The sequence below is a fragment of the Schistocerca gregaria genome, chromosome X (assembly GCF_023897955.1).
Source record: "Schistocerca gregaria isolate iqSchGreg1 chromosome X, iqSchGreg1.2, whole genome shotgun sequence".
NCBI classification, from domain to species: Eukaryota; Metazoa; Arthropoda; class Insecta; order Orthoptera; family Acrididae; genus Schistocerca; species Schistocerca gregaria.
Window position 1 is genome coordinate 161458082 of NC_064931.1, and position 21685 is coordinate 161479766.

The window sequence follows — 21685 nt, forward strand, 5'->3', positions numbered from 1 at the left end:
ATCGACAACCATAGCATTGCCCATCAATCGTTGAACAGCAACAGGGTAATCCCATTGCCAATTGGAGTGCGTGGTGCCAAGTTCCCATAGTTTAAGAATGGTGCACTGTCAACCTACACAACATTAGTAATTTTGGTTCCTACTGGCATCAGCTATCCAGGGTTAAAATTTCGTGACACAATTTTTTTCCACCCTATATATGTATGTATTTTCCACATCTTCCCCTAAGCAACTGGGCCAATTTCAACCAAACTTGGTATACATATCCCTTATGGCCTGAAAAGAATTGCTGTGGGGTTAAGCACCACCTATTTATCAAAGAATGGTGGTGAGCGTGAAAAAGCAGTGTAGCCCATGATGCATGAAATACCCATACTTTAGTCCTCCAGTACTGGAGAATGAGAACAGTTAGTGACTTGCAACAAACTTTACACATAATTTTAAACCTTTACAAAACTTTTTCTGGATTACAATGCCCACAATTCAATGAAAGGAAAAATGTTCATTGCTTATCATATTTTTGCTGTTCATGTGATAAATCAGCTGCATGAAGCATGGTGTTTTAATTTGTTACTTCTTTATTCCTAACTGTATTTGTGACAAATTTTGTAGACAGTATCCACATACACTGTTAAACATACTTTAAAAAAATATTATTGTATGACACATAGTTCAGGGGATCTGAGATCATAAACACTAAGGTACATGAAAATCTGCTGCATCATGCATGATGTTTTAATTTATTACTTCTTTATGATAAGCTACTTAACAATGATACTGCAGGGCAAAATTTTCTAGAGATACACGTGAAATATGAGTGAAATGTTTTAAATACATGTGAAAGATGTCTGAGGTGTGCGCATGTGGATAAAAATGTGATTAGAAATCTCATCTAAACCCATGGAACAATTTCAACCAAATTTGGTACCCATATTAATTACAATCTGGAAAGAAATACCAGGAGGGGGGGGGGGGGGGGGGGGGGTAAGAGCCATCAGCACCCTATTTGGATGGGGCTTATAATGCGGAGAGAGAAGAGGTGAGGAGGAGTGGACAAATAGAGAGGCGGAAGGAGAAAGTGGACACAGATAGAAGGGGCAAGAATAGATAGACACAGAGAGGAGAGTGGGAAATGGAGGGAGAGGGAGAGAGGAGCAGATGGACAGAAAAAGGAGAGAGGACAAATGGACAGATACAGAGGGAGGGGGAAATGGACAGAGAAAGGGAAGAGGAGATGGCCAATGGGGGGATTGAAAAGGAGAGAGGGAACAAAGAGATTGTAGACAAAGCAGAAGGAGGAAATGAACAAAGAGAGGGGGAGGAGGAGATGGAATTAGAGGGGGAGGAGGAGATGGGCAGATGGGGAAGGACCAGATTGACAGAGAGAGGAGGGGGAGCAGGTGTACAGAGGGATAGGTACAAGGAGATGAACAGAGAGAAGGGCAGGAGGAGACAGACAGAGAGGGGGGAAGTTGGAAGAGGTGAACAGAGAGGGGGGAAGGAGGAGATCGACTAATAGAAAATTGGAATAAGTACAAACCCAGGCAACACTGTGTACTCAGCTAGTTTCATTCTGTTTAAGCCATGTCAGTCAGTAATATACTGGTAGCACAGCATAAATGATAGCTATATTTTCCTATATTTAATAGTGATAGTTAGATAGAAGCAGAGATAAGACAAAACACTGCACATAAATGCTAGATAAAATTATAAATGTAGTCAATAATGATACTTTTTTTAATACCGGGACAGAGATTGGATCACTATAGGTAATGCCCTATATCCTTGACATTAGAACAATAAATATATGAGGTACTGTGTAGTATGATGCCCGATAACCATCTGAGTTCATTTCTTTATAATGAGCTTGTGCAAACACAACATGAAAATCCAGCCAAAAAGTATGATCTCATTGGCCAAATAAATGATTGTAATAAATATTTATTTACAGTAATTTCAGCTTTTTTAAAGAGTTTTCTGACATACTAATGCAGCAGGTTCTAGATCTTAACAAGAGATGTCAGTCCACATAAGTAAGGTCTCATAAAAGTCTTACCAAACCAAAATTATTTTCAGTTTGAGTCTTCACAATTGTTAAAAGATATTAGGGTCTACTCTGTTATTTTGTAAGTACATATTGAAAATATTCTTGAACATCTTTTAGCATAAATGTAAATGAGACCAAGCTTCTATATTAACAACACAGAAAAGAGTTTTTGGGCTCATATTAATTAAAGGCATCGAGGGATCATGAATTTAGTATTGGAGGGAAGCGTGGAGGGTAAAAATTGTAGAGAGAGACCAAGAGATGAATACACGAAGCAGATTAAGAAGGATGTAGGTTGCAGTAGGTACTGGGAGATGAAGAAGCTTGCACAGGACAGAGTAACATGGAGAGCTGCATCAAACCAGTCTCAGGACTGAAGACCACAACAATAACATTAATTAAAAAGGGCAGCTTCATAATTAATTTAGTATTCCATAAAACCAGTTCTTTTCATGCAACAGAATTATACCTTTTGGCAATTATTACACTACATGTGGCAGAAGAAGATGTGACAATGACACAGCCGTAGTGCACATAGGCAAACTGTCAGTGCCAGATATTTCTTAGATCTTCTTCTAATAAATGAAATAAAAAGAAAATTGGAAGGAGAAAACATTATGATACCATGCTTAGAAATGTAACAGTGTTAATACATTGAGATAAAAAATTCTTACCTTCTCCAGTTGGAATCACCTTGTAGGAATCATCCAGTCTGACCAGCCCTTCACTAACACCCTGAAAAAGTTCGGAATCTCGTCTCTGATCCTCTTTTAGTGTAACTTTAATAGGAACGGCTTCCTCTGGTAACTGTTCAGGAGAGGACACTTGCTTCTGTGACATTTCATCTTCCATTGTGCTATCCTCAAAAGTGGAGGTTGACAGCCGTGACGTGTCATCTTCAGTTTTTGATGGAGGTATAGGTGAATCACTTTCAGTAATTACTGATGTGTGCCTCTTCATTGCCTCTTCATCTGATATAATTATTGGTTGTCTTTCATACTGCCGATCACGCTTATCTTGAGCAAATATTTCTTTCAGCTGAGCAACTGTTCGTCTTTCTTCTTCAACAACTTTTTCTTCACCAATATACTTCCTTTCTTCTGATTCATCAACATCATCTCTCTCCTTCAGAGGCCAGTCCTTTAGTATTACATCTGTTTTCTGTATTTGAAAGTCTAAAAACAAGTAAATGAATGGCATCAGAATAAATTACTTCATGTTAACAGTGTAAGTAATAGTTTCTATATAATGCATAGCAATTTACTCACTTCTGCTAAAGTAAAAGACATTTTCTTTCTGACAATGGTCCTAATAAAAATCAAGTAATATATAAAATATGTAAGATATTCATTGTTACCAAAAGAAAGAATGGCAAAAGTTAAGTGTTCCATTTAAAGTAACTTAAAAAATAAGAAATTTATGTTTGCCTGAGACTAATCTGCTGGAATACTGGTATTTAATATCTACTTTTCGTATCACAGTACATTGATGTATTCTAGGTAGTTACTTTCATGTTCCATGGTTCATTTTGCACAACAGATTATAATGATGTGCACTGAGTCATTTACATCCACGTTGCAAAGTAATTTGTACATATTGTTACATTTTGAATATTTAAAGGTTTTTTTAAAGGAAAAAAGATATAAAGATGGTGTGATTTGGTAATCCTACCCACCATCTTTTACTCATTACAGTAATAGAAATTCTCCTACAGAATAGAAAGAGTTGTCAAGTTTGTTTTCAAATTTTACTTTGCTTTCTGTTAGACATTTCATATCACTGGGTAAATGATCAAAACTAGTTAATGCGGCACTGTGCACCTCTTTTTGCACTGAAGACAACTTTAATGTGGAATAATGGATGTCGTTTTTCCTTCTGGTATTGTAATTATGTACATCAGTGTTCCTTTTGAACTGTAATGGATTATTTACAACAAAATTCATGAAGGAATAATTATACTGTGAAGCAGTAGTCAGTATGCCCAACTCCTTGAACAGATTTGTCCAAGATGATCATGGGCAAGCACCAAATATTATTCCTACAGCACATTTTTGCACAATGAAGGCTTTCTTTCCTAAAGATGAGTTACCTCGACACATTATTCCATATGACATTACTGAATGAAAATATGCAAAATATGTCAGCTTACTGATTTTTCTCTTCCCATCATTTTCTTTGATTCTAAGTGTAAGTGTGGCTGAACTTGTTTTAGGAGTTCCAAAATGTGCTTATTCCAATTTAAATTCTCATCAGTATGGATACCTATGAATTTCAAAGTTTCCACTCTATTGTTATTTGCTTGCTATGTGTTACACTTATCATTGGTGTAGTACCCCTAGATGTGCAGAACTGAATATGTTGTTTCTTTTTAAAATGGAGGGTGAGACCATTTGCAGAAAACGAGTCAGTGATACTTTTAAGAACTATGTTTACCATTTCTTCTGTTTCTGTATGTATGCTTGCATTAATTCTGCTTGTTGTATGTTAGACAGAACATCATTTACTTATGTGAAGAACTGTAGTGGACCTAAGACCTTGCTTTGGGGAATCCCATACATGATACATTATTTATCTCCAGTCAGAATTACGTCCCCAGACTATATTGGTTGAATTACTGAGAACAACTTCCTGCATTCTTTGGTTAGATATGACAGTATCCATTGGTTGGCTATAGTATCAATCCTATGAAACTTCAATTTATCTAGGACAATATTCTAACTCACACAGTCAAATGCCATAGATAGTTTGCAGAAAATACCAACTGGCACTATTGTGTGTGCAGAAAATATCAACCGCCACTATTGTATTACTTATTGCTTGTAAAATCCGGTGACGGAACATGTAAATGGCATTCTGAAACCCAAATTGTGATTTACTGGGGATATTATTGTTGCTAAGGTGAATTACTATTCTAGAATACATCACCTTATCAAAAAGTTTGGAAAATGATGTCAGTAGTGAAACAGGTCAGTAGCTATTGACACCTCTCTTATCACAATTCTTAAAGAGGAGTTTAACAATGACATATTTCAGTCTCTCTGGAAAAATTCCTTGAGTCTGTGATGCATTACATGTTTCAGATAAGACTAGGTTTATTAAATGGGAACTAATCTTTAGTACTCTATTCGAAACACCATGAAACCCAGATGAGCTTTGATTTTTGAGAGACTGTATAATTTTCTTAATTTCATATGGAGAAGTTGGTGGTACATTCATATGATTGAATTTTATGAGTTACTTCTTCAACATACTGCTGTGATTTTGCTCTTGACTTGTTTTTCCCTGCGCTTTCTACTATATTTGAGAAGTGATTATTAAATACATGTACTTCCTGTGACTCATCATTCCATTCCTTTCATTGAGTTCAATAGCAATGTAATCCTGTTCCGTGGCTGGTTGACCTGTCTCTCATTTTACTAGATTCCATATAGCCTTAAGTCTGTTGTCGGAATTATTCTGACATTATGTGCATCTTCCTTGATTTTTAATAACATTTCTTAGTAATTTTGAGTAGCTTTTGTAGTAAGCAGCTACTGCAGGATCTCTACTCATTCTTGGCAAAAGATACATTTCCCTTTTCCTTTCAGAAGGTACTTTAAGCCTTCTAGTCATCCATCGGCTTTTACATCACTGTTTAGTATCCTTTCTGATTAGCTTACTCAGAAAATTGTCTTCAAATAATAATATGACTTTCTCATGGAGTATATTAAATTTGATGATAGGTTTCTAGATCATTTTTCCTACTAGAACCCTTAAGAAAATTAATGCTGATGTCATCACAGACTACTAACAGCTTGCTGCTGCCTGACAGTTAGTTTACTTCATTCTGTTTGTATAGGTTTCTAATGTCATATAACACAACACCAGATGATTGGGATGTCCTACTACTAAATACTGTGACACCAGCTATTCAGGAATGAATACCAACCAGTGTTCTGTGTATGAAATACAATATACAGGTGTAGTACCATGTGCCATTCCACAAAACACTGCACCTGTTTAATAGATCATGGCAGTCTGGAAATCAATGAAGGTAACAGAAAGACCAGACTGAGTTCTTAAACAATTCTGTCACTTGGTATATATGAAATTTTGTAATAATACTGAATGCACTCAGTCTGATATTTACAACATTTTCTTTTTACATTTATCTATTGATGCTCTTATTCCAGTTTTTCCTTCCCTTCTTTTTACCTTGTCAGTAGTCACTGTAGTGCCTCTAAATTATCAGATTCCCAAATATGATGTGATTATGATATTTCACACTTGATTTCCTGCTTGTCAATAACTGATCAATACATTATGATATTGACATTTGTGAATTACTTGCAATGTCATGCCAGTAATAATGGTCATAATGACATTTATTCAGCTTGTAACTCTTCTGTTTTCATTATTATTAATAACTAGCAAATATAACTGGTAAATTGCTGTAGTAATCTGAAAAAGTAAAAAAATAAATGCACTGTAGCATGATTTGTTCCCAGTAAATCACTTAATGGCTTCCTATACTATTTTCTCTGTGAGGTATTGCATACTGTACTCAATAAATTGTTTTTAATGCAAGAATTCTATAGACACTGATATCCTGGTCTTATGGTGAAAATCAGTATCTGTAATTTGCAATAAACTAAAGCAGTTGTGTGTTCAACTGGCACACTGCAGGTGTGCAAAGGATTTCTTCCAAAAGCTACTAAAGTCTTCATTCTCTTTTGTCTGTGCCTATCAATGACTCAATGCTTCTGTCATTTGGCCAGTAGTCTCCTTTACACCTAAATTATTTACATTCTTCCAGAATATATCCTACCATATTTTAAATGAAAATAAGATTTTCTTACCTTCATGTGATTTCTTCTTCTCTGCTTGCACAAGCTCTTCAACAGATTCTGATTCCTAAAATAGGGTATACATAATTACAGGCAAAACTCATAAAAGCTAGACAAAAACAAATATAAAGTGGAAATTAAAAAGTCTGGTGTACCAGAATTACTTGCACTTATTCCATTATTCAGTAGCTGTTTACTAATTTAAATAAGATCTCAAACTCTCCAATAGGTAAGAGAAAATTATTGGATTATAACTAATTTGAGCATTATTTTCAGAACATGATGTGCTACTCATTTACCTCTACTGGCAATAAGTCCTTAATATTGTTATACAACTTTTTTATGGGACAAGTATAATATTTAAGTTATTAACTGCAAATAGCTTTGTTTTGGATCATGAAACATGGATTTAAAATTCAGATATTAATGGGGCACAATAGTTATGAGTGTTTCAGCAACTGAGAAAAGAGTGCTGGGCTCAGTTAATACATAAATATATTGCTCACAAAAGGTATCATGACTGTATACAGTTTGGACAGCAGGGTACAAAAAGCATACAAAAAATATGGCACCTGTAACAAGATATGTGCTACATGTGAACCAGGTATTATTCATGAAGATTAGAGAAGCTACTTTTGATGTCCACAATACTGATGGACTTATCTCAATTGCAGCTCAGAATGCTTAATTCATTATTAGTGGGCAGGAGATCAGCTATAGTACTTCTGAGCATAAGTCAAGAATAAGACACAAGTAATAAATCAGATGTCAAGAATCCTATTTTCATTGACAACAATATCATTTCACACAAAGTGCATTTATGGAAAAATATAGATTGTGCAATTTCTTATTAAAAATAAAGACTTATGTGATCCAGACTTTCTTGTAACTGTGATTTGTTTCAAATGTGGAGGGTCTCCTACCTCTACTACAGAAGAATTCCTGGATCAAGTAATGGAAATATCACAGTTAAACGATAATGGCCAACTGTGGCTGTCAATGTTGTGTTCATTAGACTGTGGACAAGATTCTTACAGATGCCTATCATATAGCAGAAATAATATTGCAAATGGAGACAGAATAAGACCTGTGGTATTTTGTAGATAATGGGATCAGTCTTGTTTTCATAGAATCTGTTACACTCAGTACAGCACATCTGAGTTCTCTTGCTGTTTTCTAGATATCTTCTTTTCAAATTATGTAATGTTGAATGTATTATCAAATGTAAATTGACTTTGACAGTAACAAGAATTTTTCTCATGTATGTCTGACCTATTGAAGCTACGTGTAAAATCAAAATTCTATGTGTATGACACAAGTCTTGTGTCAATAATGAAATTAACACTTTGAAGACAAAAAGTATGCATCATAACAGAATTTATAGTGAATAATGCTACAGAGATGTCTAATTTGGTGCCCAACAACCTGTTGCATGCGTAATAGATACTGGTGGGTGAGTTTCCATGGACCACTGCATAAAACAACTTCTTCAGCCTTGGTATAGAGGTGTGGTCTTCTTCTCTGCATTATTCGTGCAGAATCATAAAATGTCTTCAGGGCCAGTTTAAGGACCAAGCTACATAAACTGTCACTTGGGGCACCAAGCTGACAGGAGCACCAGAGGCACCTTCAACTGTAAGGTTTCTATACAGGATGTATCACAATTAGTAGTGGTCAGTTGGAGCACCAAGCTGAGGGGGTGCCAAGTGCAAGATTTATATACAGTATGTATCACAATTAGTGATGACAATTGACACGATGAAAATGTATGAGTGGAAAGGGCAGGGGGGGGGGGGGGGGGAGTACCAAATCGTAAGTCACTTGGATGAAGGATGTTAATATTTTCAAATCTCTTCCAGCTTAGCAAATGTCTTTTGCAAACAAGTCCAATTACAGTGACCCATGATGATTTTTTTTATAGTTATACAAAACACATCATGCATGATATCATATCTATTGTTTGTAAAATTATTACTTCTTCACGTGAACAGCATTTCCACTCATCAGCAAATAAAATAAATGTGCTGTGTGCTGTGTACCACAGTATGAATTCACTGCCTTTAAATTTGTCACATTATTTCAATCTAGTGGAGTGTCCAAGGGGAATACAAAATAAAGTTCTCTGTGAGAATGTTATGTATTAAAGCACATTTAGGATGTGTTTCCATTGTCGCAATTACATGATTTCAGACACAGTCATTGATGCAGTTATGAAAAATATTTTGAGAAAATTGCTCAGACAATGGTAGGCAATCATAACTGAAACTTGTTGGAAACAGTGAATATAATGGCATACAGAAGTATAATATTATGGTTTTAAGCAATTTATTAATCAGCCCACACATACTGGACACTAAATTTTGGGACAAAATGCACGTATGTGTGTGTATGCTATAGAACTGCAGATAAGCTTATATAGATGTTCTAAAGAAAACAGATGAGATACCGTAACATACAGTAAATTTATTTAGAAACTTAAAATAAATAAGTTCTGAAATACCTTCATTAAATCTTGTTCATCATATGCTGTAATGTCCACTGCAGTTTCTCGATGTAATGATGCATTTCTTGATGGTCCTAACTCTTCTTTCAAGAGGTCAAATCCTGATTGGTCTTGCCGAACTTTCTCAACAGCTTCATCCATCTCATCAACATTGAAAATGCACTGTTGAATGATATCATCACGGCCAATTTTCCTCAGTGCTTTCTCCAGTGTGTTAGCTTTAATGAAATAAAAATTAAGTTGAATGTTTTTAATAATGTTACACATCTGAGCCAAGTTTTAAACAAGAATGTGATGTTCAGATAAAAAAATTACCACAATTTTTCACTTTTAATGTTATCACTCACCTGTTGCTTTATTTCCTGACTGTTGTACCCAGAGTCTCAACATTGCCATTGCTTGTTGAGCTACACTACTGGGAAATTCTGTTTTTATTATATTTACATCGGATGTAGAAACTCCAAGTTCATTGGCCAGAATCACCCAATCTTCCGCCAGCAAGTTACTAATATCTGATAAACGTAAATTCATGTGTCGGAAAGCATTAATTCGACCTGTAGGGTCCAGAAACAATATTAATTTGGTACATCATCTTCAGTATTCTGAAGTAAGTTTAATTAATGTTAATTAAAGTTTAATTAAATTTTGCAACAAATGTAAACTTAAATAGAGAAGATGAAGATAAATACCAAAACCACCATCACGGAGGAAGCTGTATTTCTTCTGTAAGGAAACAAGATCCGGTTCTGACAGTCCAGATTCAGGTAATATCGTTTCAGGGAGTACAATATTTAATATGCAGACTGGCTGCTGGGGTGGTTCACCTTTTGCAACCTAAACAGGTGAAACATATGGATTATCAGGTAATGTATTAAGCAGACATCCAATATTCTTTCTACATGTCATGTTTATACCTTCGGTTCTCTCATGAAAAGTATGCGGCCCACTGTATCAGCATGTGGGTCCTTGACACGTACAGTAAATGGAAGACGATTCTCTCTAAATGCTCTGAATCCGAGTTGTAACTGGTCACCTGACTTTGTAACAGGAACCAAGTTCCCTGCAAATTCAATGTACTGTGGTTTACCTTCGAGCACCTGTGGAACAAAAATAAGAAAGTAACCTTTGTAATTGCGGCACTGTCTAAGAAAAAGCATAGTAAGTATGACTAAATGAACAATAACATTTTAGGTGAATTCATTATAAAAGTTACAGGTGGTAAAGTTCCTCATTCTACCCCTATACAGGCCAAATGCGCTTCACTGACTGCTGTGTCATCCTCTGCCAGTGGTATCATTGGAAGCAGTATGGAGGGGGGTGTGATCAGCACATTATGGAGGGGGGTGTGATCAGCACACCACTCTCTTGATTGTTGTCGGCTTTCCCGATTTTGGAACTGCTACGAATCAGCTGAGCAGCTCCTCAGTTGGCCTCATGGGGCCGAGTGCACTTCCTACCAGACCTTCCACTCTGGCAGTACTGGGAATCGAACCCGGATCCCCCACATGGCAGTCACCTGTTCTGACCACCCAGCTATGGAGGTGAACTAAGTATTACAAAGGTAAGTCTTAAAGAAACTTACCTCAACATCTCTACTCTTTGCAACTTCAGTAAAATGCTCCTGATGCTCTAATGTTTTGTCCTCTTTATCATCAGTCATGCAAAACACCCTAAGTCTGGCTTCGAGAACATCGACACGTTTTGCGAAAACAACAAATCTGTAAGAATTCAAAGAAATATATCAGTGATAAGAGCATTACTCATTTAAATGTGTAAGTCATTCACATTGCTCTTCAAAAGTAAATATTATTTTCAATGGCATTTCAAACAATATCATAATATCAGACATAGTTTGTAACAATGAATTGGCTACAAAATATTTCTGGAATTAAAGCTGAAGTAGACTTCAGCTCTGAATACTTAATTCATGAGTACCCAATGTTAACACCAGTATCTGTAAAATGTGTTCACAGCCAGTCAATTTTTCTGAAGGAAATAGATTATTTTTGTCTGATAAATGTAGTAAGGCACAACTGAAGAACTTTGGCACATAGTTACTATTTACCAAGGTATATAATGTCAGATAGTGAAGTTTATTTATTTTGACTGAATAAGTTTTTTGTTGTACTACTATAAAATTACACACGCCAAGCACATATAATACATAAATTTTCATGAAGTCACTATGCTTTCACAGGACAAACCTTTTTAATTTTCAGAATCAATATTAAAGTATTAGAGTACTTCTATCACGAAATCATGAAGAAAATTAAAAATGAGTAAATTAATAAATGTAAAGCTAAACAGAAGACTGAAGTATACTAAATATTTTCATAACTTATATCTGAAACATTACAAAATGTGTTCCTGAAAATAGATGTCAATATTCATTTAGTTGATGTGGCAGAGTTGAAGTTAAAGATTTTACATCAAATGAACATGTAAGAGATAGGGAATAAATAATGTGGGCAGTAATCAAGTTCACAAATAACAGTGTGACTAATTTCTGATACCACAACAGGGAAAATTTATATACAGTCACTCACATAAATTTGTTTCAAAACAGGATGTTGAAATGTTGTCACTATACATTACCAGGTACAATGTGTACATTATTATCTTTGTACATAGCTAAGGTAAATACTTTTCTTTTTAAGGTGTACATGTGATTGACCAGAAACTCAGTTCAAGAATGAGAGGGGAAAGAATGATAGGAGGAATAGCTAGACTGTTGAGGTTATCACATTTTAGTTTTTGGAAAATTAGTCAAAATTCAAGTGTTAATAGAGGTTCCTGAAATGAAATTAAAGATCTCAGATCTAAATAATATTGCTCTATAAATATTTTAGTGTTTTTGACTAATGAGGCTCATGAGATTCTACTGTATCGCCACATCTCTTAACTTCGAAATGTGACTCCATCTTCTCACTCATTTCTTCTGTTATTGTTATTATTATTATTATCAGTGACATCATGTCATATTATTATTATTATTATTATTATTATTATTATTATTATTATTATTATTATTATTATTACTATTATCAGTGATATCAGGTTACAAGTCATTCTCTCTTTTTCCTGATACTGAAGATTGAGTAACATCTGACTTTGGCACAGAAAGGGGTAAATTGTGCTGCCACAAAAGTCTTTGGTTACCTACCAAACAGCATCAAAAGCCTGACAGATAGTAAACCAACATTTAAAAATAAATTAAAAGAATTTCTAGATGACAACTCCTTCTACTCATTGGCTGAATTTTTAGATATAAATTAAGGGAGGGGGAAAAAAACTAACTTAAATATTAGTGTCATGCAATATTTTGTGTAATGTAATATCTTGTACAGACATCTTTTATTAACCTGACACACTCCACATCATTACAAAGTGCCGTATTCATGATCTATGGAACAAGTATTAATCTAATCTAATCTAATCTAATCTATAAATTGTCTTACATTGTACTGAGTTTAAAGATTTTAAACCTACGTACTATTGAACATGCTCAAGACTCACATAACATTTCATTCTCCAAATAACTGTTCAATAGTTCATGATAATTTGAACTAGGTTACTCAATCATGTAATGTTTCCCACAAATTCGAACAAGTATATATGCACTTTCCCTACTGCAGCATATCGTAGAATGACATTCTATCTCTTTACAGTAAGCTGGAGGAGGAAGTATGTTATCTTCACCTTGTTGTCTTATACACATATCAGAGTAACTAAAACTTTTCTTATTATCTTTGTATAACACAGTCTTGATATTCTAAGGATTATTAATAATTACAAAAGCTCGAATGTCTTTCATCTATATCTGAGTTGCACTAGAATTTTATGCAATTGACCAAATTTAATATTTTATTATGAAGAACATGCATTATGTCATAAAGCATCTAAAACACGAACTTGAGCATAAGAAGAACATTGAGCTTTCCAGAATAGTTCCTTTGTACATTAAATTACCTAAAGAACGTCACCCATTGAGCCCTAAAAGTAAGATTACAAAGGATGTATGACACCACTAACAGATTGCTGAGTATGAAATGCGTGGCATTTTCTCTGCTTTACTCTTGGCCTGATGAAAATATTTTCCATCAGTAAGATAAATGCATGGTGCAGTCTCTTCATTATTGTTGGTCAAATGGCTGTGAAGAAAATATTTTCCTCCAGCAGGATAGGAACTGGCTTTCCCTGAATTTCATAAAACTATTGTGAATTAGAACTGTGGGCTGCAGGGGCAATGTTTAATTCAAAAGTTGAGGTAGTGCACTGCATTTGGTTTCAGTAGCAATATTGTAAGGGAAATAGCAAATCTTATATGGATGACTTATTGCGAAAAGTGTATAACATTAATGATGATGAATTTTTTATCCAATGAAACTGTTTTCCAGCCTTTTCAGTACAATAGAACTGCTTTAATATATTAAGAGGTTTAAAAAAATGCATTTTTTGCTGCAATACATTCATATAGTTATTTGCATTAGGGCAACGGCACAATTATTGTAGTCACTGACACACTATATAAAAACAGAATACTTCATGCACTTACTTGGCCATAAAAGGAACGTGAATTGCTTCCTTGTACAGCTCTGTTGCCATTTTTGTGGCTTCACCAATATTTCTACAATCCATCAGCCAAAATCTTGCAGATACTGTTGTTGTGAAAGACACACAGTCATTGACAAATGTGAGTGGTGTTGACCCAGTTACATCCTCCCATTGGGCTCGTGTTGTCCCTCCTAAAGAAAACTTAATGTTCAGTATTTAGTCTTCTTAAGTTCCACATAACATCTACCAGTAATATGAATTCACAAGGACAAAGTATATTTTGGGATTAACTATGTCTGTCTCTTATCTTTAAACTGTAGAACACATGAGAAGTAAAACAGACCCTGAATTTTCTTTCAATGAACTTATATAGTTATTGGAAAAAATAGAGTTTAACCATCTTCTTGCAAATATTATGACTATTTGGTCATGAACTTCTGCAGCTAGGTACATGTGTTCATCACATATGTATATGGGGAGCAAAAATTAGACTATTTCTGCATCACTGACACAGAATGTTTCAATATTCAATGCTGATTGTGAGCTCTGTCAGTATTAAGATTCAATTACATTTAAATGCCACTGAGTTCTTTACATTTTATTGTATTTTTGTACAAGTACTGAGAATTTCCCTTCAGTTTTTATAACAAGGACTAGGAAATTTTTCAAATGATCATATTACATCATGATGTAGAAAACAGGATAATGGCAGCGCATTTTTGTAAAAACAACCATTATGTATTATTCACATGTGTGATCTACCATGCAGAATTGGAAGAGCCTATCAATTACTTTTCATTTTACCTGTGACAACTACACAAAAATTATTCTTTTGTCAAAATGAATGTAAAAAATGTTCTTATGGCAAAGAGTAGTGACGTCCTTCATGGCATGCTGAAGAACACAATGACATTAATGAGTGATTACACATAGTGTAATAAAATATTCACAGAGTAAGGCAAGCAAATGAGGAATATGTAAGGCTAATGTGCAGATGAAAAGGAATATGTGGAGTATCCTAACATGAAGATAGTCATATGACAAAAAGCAAAATACTGTTTTGTACTCTTTTACAGACCACAATGCAGGATTCTATGTTTTAATGACTACAAAAAAACTGGGAAAAATCATCATTAGGCATTTATACATTCAAAATTAATAGATAATAGCCAAACAAAGGAAGCTCAACTTTGAATTGCTTAAAGCAATTGTGAAACAGGACACATCATTCATGCTGTGTTTACTCATGTAAAAAAACAATGAGACCTATTATTTAAATAATTTCAGTAAAAGTTAAGTAGAGGTATTAAAAGCTGAATATTAATTGTTAAACTGATAATTTTGTGAAAGAAGTAGGTTCTGCCATTGCTATGAAACCATTACTATGTTCCCAAATGAAAAGAATTTGGACTGAATAAGTAAAACTATTTTTTTAAATGGTAGGACTGATTATGTAGCAGAAAAGCATATTTTAAGTTAATAAAATCAGACTTAATTGTAATAACTACTGGGTCATTATTTGAGACGTGTAACCAAATTCTGCAGTATACAGACACATCTGTGAGAATCAAAAAAGTTGAGGAAATGACGTGAACTCTGAAGATGACCACTGGCTCGTTTAAAATAGTTAGAGCATTGTGAAATGCTCATGTTAATATGTCGTAAAAAATAAAAGGCGTTAGATAACTTCATTCAAAACAACACAGGGTGAAGTACCAGTAGGTTTATATAAAAAAAATAATGAATGAGCTATATTGATGTACATGTATCATTGCTATGTTTGCACAGAGCATATGTAATACATGCAATTCTATGAATGTAAACATATAGCCATTCATAAAAAAATGTGATTGTTTTTGGGATTTCATTGTTGCAGGAAGATAATCTGCTTTCATATCTACATACATAGTTAAGCAACTTTTTGTACTGTATTACTGAAGTATGACGGCAAACAAATGATATCATCTGGTCTCCTTAACACATTAATTATATCTGCTGTGAGAAAGACAAAGCTACTCAGAGTTTAGTACAGTGGTGCATACTTCAGAATGGCTCATGTGTAGAAATAAAATTTTGAGCTCAGTCAATATACACTTCAGATTTAATTAATATTTTGTTATAGTTTTGTGCAGTGATGATAATACCTATTGTTGCAAATTATGAGTTGTGACATATTTGGGCTTTTGTGATTTGTACATTAGTCTTCTCCAAAACTGTGCATGAGAGATATGGTTAACAATGGGTTAAAGATGACATCTGACAAATTTAGTTTTTTAAATGAATATACTATTTATTTCATATGTTTATTAGAGAGGTCACATTTGGATAAATAAATATTTCTTTACAAACATAATGACAACACAGAAAAGGAATTATCACTTCTAAAAGCCATGAATTTAAAGAACCTAGTTTTCTTCCTTGTTTTACTCATGCCTACTATATGTCTTTGCTACGACATTTCAATGAAGAAGTTCTTAAAACTTTCACATGTTTTGTATGGTCATTCATAGGGTATTAATTTATGTGTAAAGTGGTGCTGTTTAGTTGCTGTCTTTGCTGCTATTGTGATTTTTCTTAGTTTTTGTATTTCTATCTACAGGAGCATATAACTGCATAATTTTCTCAATAAATTAAGTTTTGTAGATGTGTGGTAGTTCAATCTGGAACTACATAAAAAAAAACTCTCAAAGTTACAAATAAGGTAATAAAACCTACAAACACAGAAAATCACATCATTAGAGGTGGCAAACACCTTTGTCTCTCTGTCTAGGGTTGAAGTTAATTAGGCTAAAGTGCACTGAGAAAGGAATCACATCCATCCTTCAATAACTGCAGATAATGTCAATGCAATGATTAGTGACTTTACCAATAGAGGTCAGCTCCCATTTATCTGAGAATAAATTAATATTAAGTATTCATAAAATGTTAACTGCTTTTCTGTTACTTATGATAAAATGAGGTATTTATTTCTAAGATTATATGTATTTTCTAACATATCAGATGAGTAACTTTCATCATACTAAGCTACCAGCCTATTTTCATACAACTGTATAATTATTACATATGCTTTCCCATCTAATTTTATACAAATGCAATAACAAATTATTCCCATAAGTTTCATCCACATTGATTTCAAGTATAATTTGACATTTCACCCCTTCTATACAGCTACATAACACTGTAGTTACAACAATGAGACTATCTGACACATAACTGATTTTTTTATTAACAGTCAAATATTTGCTTGCTGTATAGTTTAACTATTGCAAAATATTTGAAAAATGACTTTCTCAGCAGTGCTGATCATTCTGTGGATCTATATGACAACATTAAGGGATGGTGTGATAGATGTTTTTTAATCCTTGTCTTGCATACTCTTCTAAGGGCTTTAACAAAAAGTACAAAGTTCCCTGTGGAATCTAGAATAAAGCATATACAGACATACCCACCCACCAACCTTCCCATAGATGCACGTGTGTGCGAGTGTGAGCACGGGCATGTGTGCCCACAAACACAAACACACACACACACACACACACACACACACACACACACACATACACAGTCGTCATTGAATATTATTGTTACACTACAAGCAGCTTTGTTACAAAAAATAGCACATGAAAATTAAAAAAAGTCTGGACCCAAGAGTCTGCAAATTTAGTTACCTTATATATCCAGCTATAAATAATAATAATAATAATAATAATAATAATAATAATAATAATAGTATTCTAGTCTTAATTTAACTCCTAGTTTGAAGTTCTGCTGGTTTAATCTCAGTATGAAAAAGTCTGAAAACGTAAAAACTAGCGTCGAATGGTAAGTTCAATATTTCGAAGGACTGTCCCATGTCTCTGTTTTTTTTAGCCATAAACTTGATTATAGCACAAACTAGTACAATTCATAACAGACTACAAACTATAAAAATCATTTGTCTTTATGTTCTCAATACCAAAGATAAGAGTAATTTTCTTCAACACCAAATTTGGTTTGGTATAAATCACCCTAGAATTTTTGACACTTTATTAAAAATTTTCCATTGGGTGAATGATCTAAAATGCACCATTAGAAAGATTCATTTTAAATTGACATTGTCATGGTCCAAACAAGAAAGTACAGAAAAGAAGTCACTTTGATTCTGTATAATGCTAATATGAACTGAACTCATATATCAGAATATTGTGAAGAAAGAAAAAACTTTGAAATCCCTGCACAATGACATAAAATAAACTACACAATACAAATTACTGGAATATGAGAAATTAGCCAATATGACGAAATAATATAGGTACACTACATAAAGTGACATATGTGAGTTACTCATAGCAAACTTGGTAATGACATGATAATAAAATGTTGAAAATATTGCTAATTAAAATAAAAATAAGATTTTGTAATATAGGCCCATCTGGAATGTACCATTGCCTAACATGAGAGTGAGCAGTGAACTCAGGGTATCCAAAATTGAATGGAAAACTTGCAGGCATAGATTTCTGTGGCCATGAATGCAATAAATTAACAAAAATTGTGTTACAGATATTCTAAATAATGGATGGTGTTGACCGAGGATGAAGAGGTTAGACAACTAGGATATCCAAATTTGTTTTTGATATTTGTCATAAGTTGAGTATCTCTTCCTACATACCTGACATAACTTATGACATCATCCAAACAATTATCACCAACATTTTCATCGAACTGTCAAATCTTGGAAGTTGCTTCAGGTAGCTAGTTAAAGCTTTTAGCAAAAGCAATAGTGTCATGTCATTCAAGCTCAGAAGTTAGATTTTGAAAATGATAAGAGAGATACAACAACTTAAAGGAACTACACTGTAGAAGAATATTTGAACCTGTTATTGCTATGTGGAACTTTGTAACATATTTAATTATTGCCAAAGTCCTGTTCATATTATCCCTTTCAAAGCAGTTACCGTAACAATCACCAAACTTCTATAAATGTCTAACACAAGAAACTGAGTATTTAAACACATCTTAAAACTCAGTACACAGGCAACTACATCATATTTGCATTGAACTTGAATAACAGCAATTTCTATCATAGAGATTCTCAACAACCTTTTCCACATTTTCCTACATTTTCACCTACAGCCTAACACATATTAAAAAAGATTGGATATTAAAAAAGTCTTCAGTGTCAAATATATTTATAATGACAATCAGCTTCCTGAAATAACCAGTATGCTCCTATATAAATGCAACGTTGGTAAACATGTGAAAACCCTATAGTGGCATAAAATGTCTTGATGTTTCAGTTTTAGTCATCCAAAGTGGTCTCTACTTGATGTGCAACTGTTGAATTCTGCTTGTTTAGAAAGTAGAATCTCTTTCTATTCCTTGATGCTTCTTAACATTTTAACACTATTTGATACAGATATTTTGTGACATCTTTTGTATAATATTTTGCATTAACAATACTGAAACATGTCACATGTTGCTTTGATAATGTGTTTTATTAAGGATTTTTACTACCAGTTCTTATAACTATAACATTACTCAAAAGGTTTGCACTTGATGTGTCTTTTGTTCACAAACCACTGTACACTTTTTTCTGGGATAACATAGTAATAGGTAGTACATCATGTTTATCTAAGTGAAGGAATGTTATGTTGTGTATTCTACCTATGTGTGACTTCTGTTTGGTGTGTTTTCAGACTTTTTCTGCTTATGGTGCTCTACTGATTTGGTTAGGGGCAACCAAATTACCATTGACTTAAACAAGTGTGGGAAACTGACAATGAAAAATATCCAGTTTAAGCCAAGTACAGAAATTAATCTGGTATTTGGAGTTCATCCATCAGTCTCACCTACCTGTCTTCAAACTAACACGATGCACATTATGTTATATGAGCATATCATTTATTATTATCTGAAATATCTAAGGATATTTATATCCTGCAATTTCTGCCCACAGAGTTCTCTTCCATTTCTTAGGAAAACACCTATTCCTTGACCAACTGTTTCCTACTCATCTTAACCAACACTTTTTCCATGGAACAATTATTTACTTATTCATCTTAATTAAGCATACAGTTCTGAACACTGTTCACAACCTTTTTCTTTTTCTTTTTTTATTATTTATCGATGTTTTACTTAAGATAGATCAAGCAAGTATAAATACACACAGATATGAAAAATGACCTAAAAGTACATGTCACCTAATCAAACAAAATCCAAGGTTTTTAGGCAGAATGTGCAATTTTAGTCTAAGGCTACCTCACCTCCCTTTCTCTATAACTCAGAAAAATACTTCTAGTCAGAAGACAATGGCAATTGCCTTTAAAAAATATTGTGCATCAGATGTTGCACATAACCACCGATTATTATATAAAGCATAACCATTGTCAGTTCCACAGAAAGATTTATAGTAGTTATTTTCACATTTTTCTTCAGCCATCAAGAATTATTTCATGTAAAAGATGCTGAATGTGAAAGCAGAAACACTTGGTAATAAAATTTAGTACCGTAGTTGAAAAATATTGAATCTTATATTTTCTTTTTAATGAGCAACATACATCATCATGATAAAGAAGAGAAATATTTGACAACTGTCTGGCAATATTATGACATAAGGATCTTCAAAAAAATACCAATAGCAACGTAACACTCCATGTTTCCACCTACTCTCTGTCTCTCGGTGTCTCTTTCTCATGCATGCACACACAGAAACACACACCACACACACGCACTCTCTCTCTCTCTCTCTCTCTCTCTCTCTCTCTCTCTCTCTCTCTCACACACACACACACACACACACACACACACACACACACACTCTACCTCCCCCCTCCCTATCCCCCAGCCAAACTAAAATGTGTGTGTGTGTGTGTGTGTGTGTGTGTGTGTGTGTGTGTGTGTGTGTGTGTGTGTGTGTGTCAAATACCGTTCACGCATGGCTGATTGTCCTTATTTGCTACATTTTCCTCTGTTTTACCTGCTCTCTTTATTAAATTGCTCTATAATCAGCTTTTGTACAAAAAACAGAGAGATGGAAGAAATTTTAGGCTTTGATAACTCATCAATTATGATCTCATTACAGACAGAAGTGCTTGTTTTCTGTTCATATAGTTGTCTGCATTTATTTAAGATAATTTAGCTTTCAGTATTCACCAGTGCCAAATAGCCTGCACAGGCATGTAAGCCAACATAATTAACTTGTGCACTGCAACATTGTGACAGGGATGAATCTGTGAAGGATGTAAGTCCTTGGTTGTGCACCCAATGTATTCACCAGTTTGTACAGCTTCATATAAAGATCTACAATCTTGCATTGGGATCTAGCACAAGATGTAAGGTAGCATTCTGTTCACACAGACCACCTACGACTAAGGTGAAAGCCATGTTAAGGATATAGTAAAACAGCAGCATACACAAAAAGTACATCAAAAAGCTAACAAAAGGCATAATAACATCAAATACTATTGGGTTTCGAAACTGTAGTTGTATGTTCTATTCAGTTTCTATCAGTGCATCCCATTCAAGTTTAGAGACAATCAACAGTAATCTTTGAAAGGCACTGTATATTACTGTTATGTATTTTCTGTACATAGTTGCATGGTTTCAGAGTTCTTTGGAATTATAAACTTTTAAATAGTTCACACATTTTGTACAGGCGATACAACAGTAAACCAAGGACATCTGAAAAACTGAACAAACTTGTTTTGCTGCATGCTTTTGGTCCATTAATGGCTGAAAACTGCCTTTTTATTATAATTTGAAATCATTTGTAGTATT

The 21685-nt window shown here is 34.1% G+C and overlaps 1 protein-coding gene across 1 annotated transcript in view; it reads right to left on the reverse strand.

Annotated features, from left to right (window-relative positions):
- The window catches only part of LOC126297950 (titin-like), an 817179-nt gene that overhangs the window by 320905 nt on the left and 474589 nt on the right, over positions 1-21685 (reverse strand). The window contains exons 26-33 of the mRNA XM_049989271.1: positions 13932-14121; positions 10959-11094; positions 10291-10473; positions 10066-10210; positions 9724-9930; positions 9374-9594; positions 6886-6940; positions 2722-3222 (exon numbers count right to left, since the gene is read on the reverse strand). Coding sequence (XP_049845228.1) covers positions 2722-3222; positions 6886-6940; positions 9374-9594; positions 9724-9930; positions 10066-10210; positions 10291-10473; positions 10959-11094; positions 13932-14121 — 1638 coding nt within the window. The remainder of the gene's footprint in view (positions 1-2721; positions 3223-6885; positions 6941-9373; positions 9595-9723; positions 9931-10065; positions 10211-10290; positions 10474-10958; positions 11095-13931; positions 14122-21685) is intronic.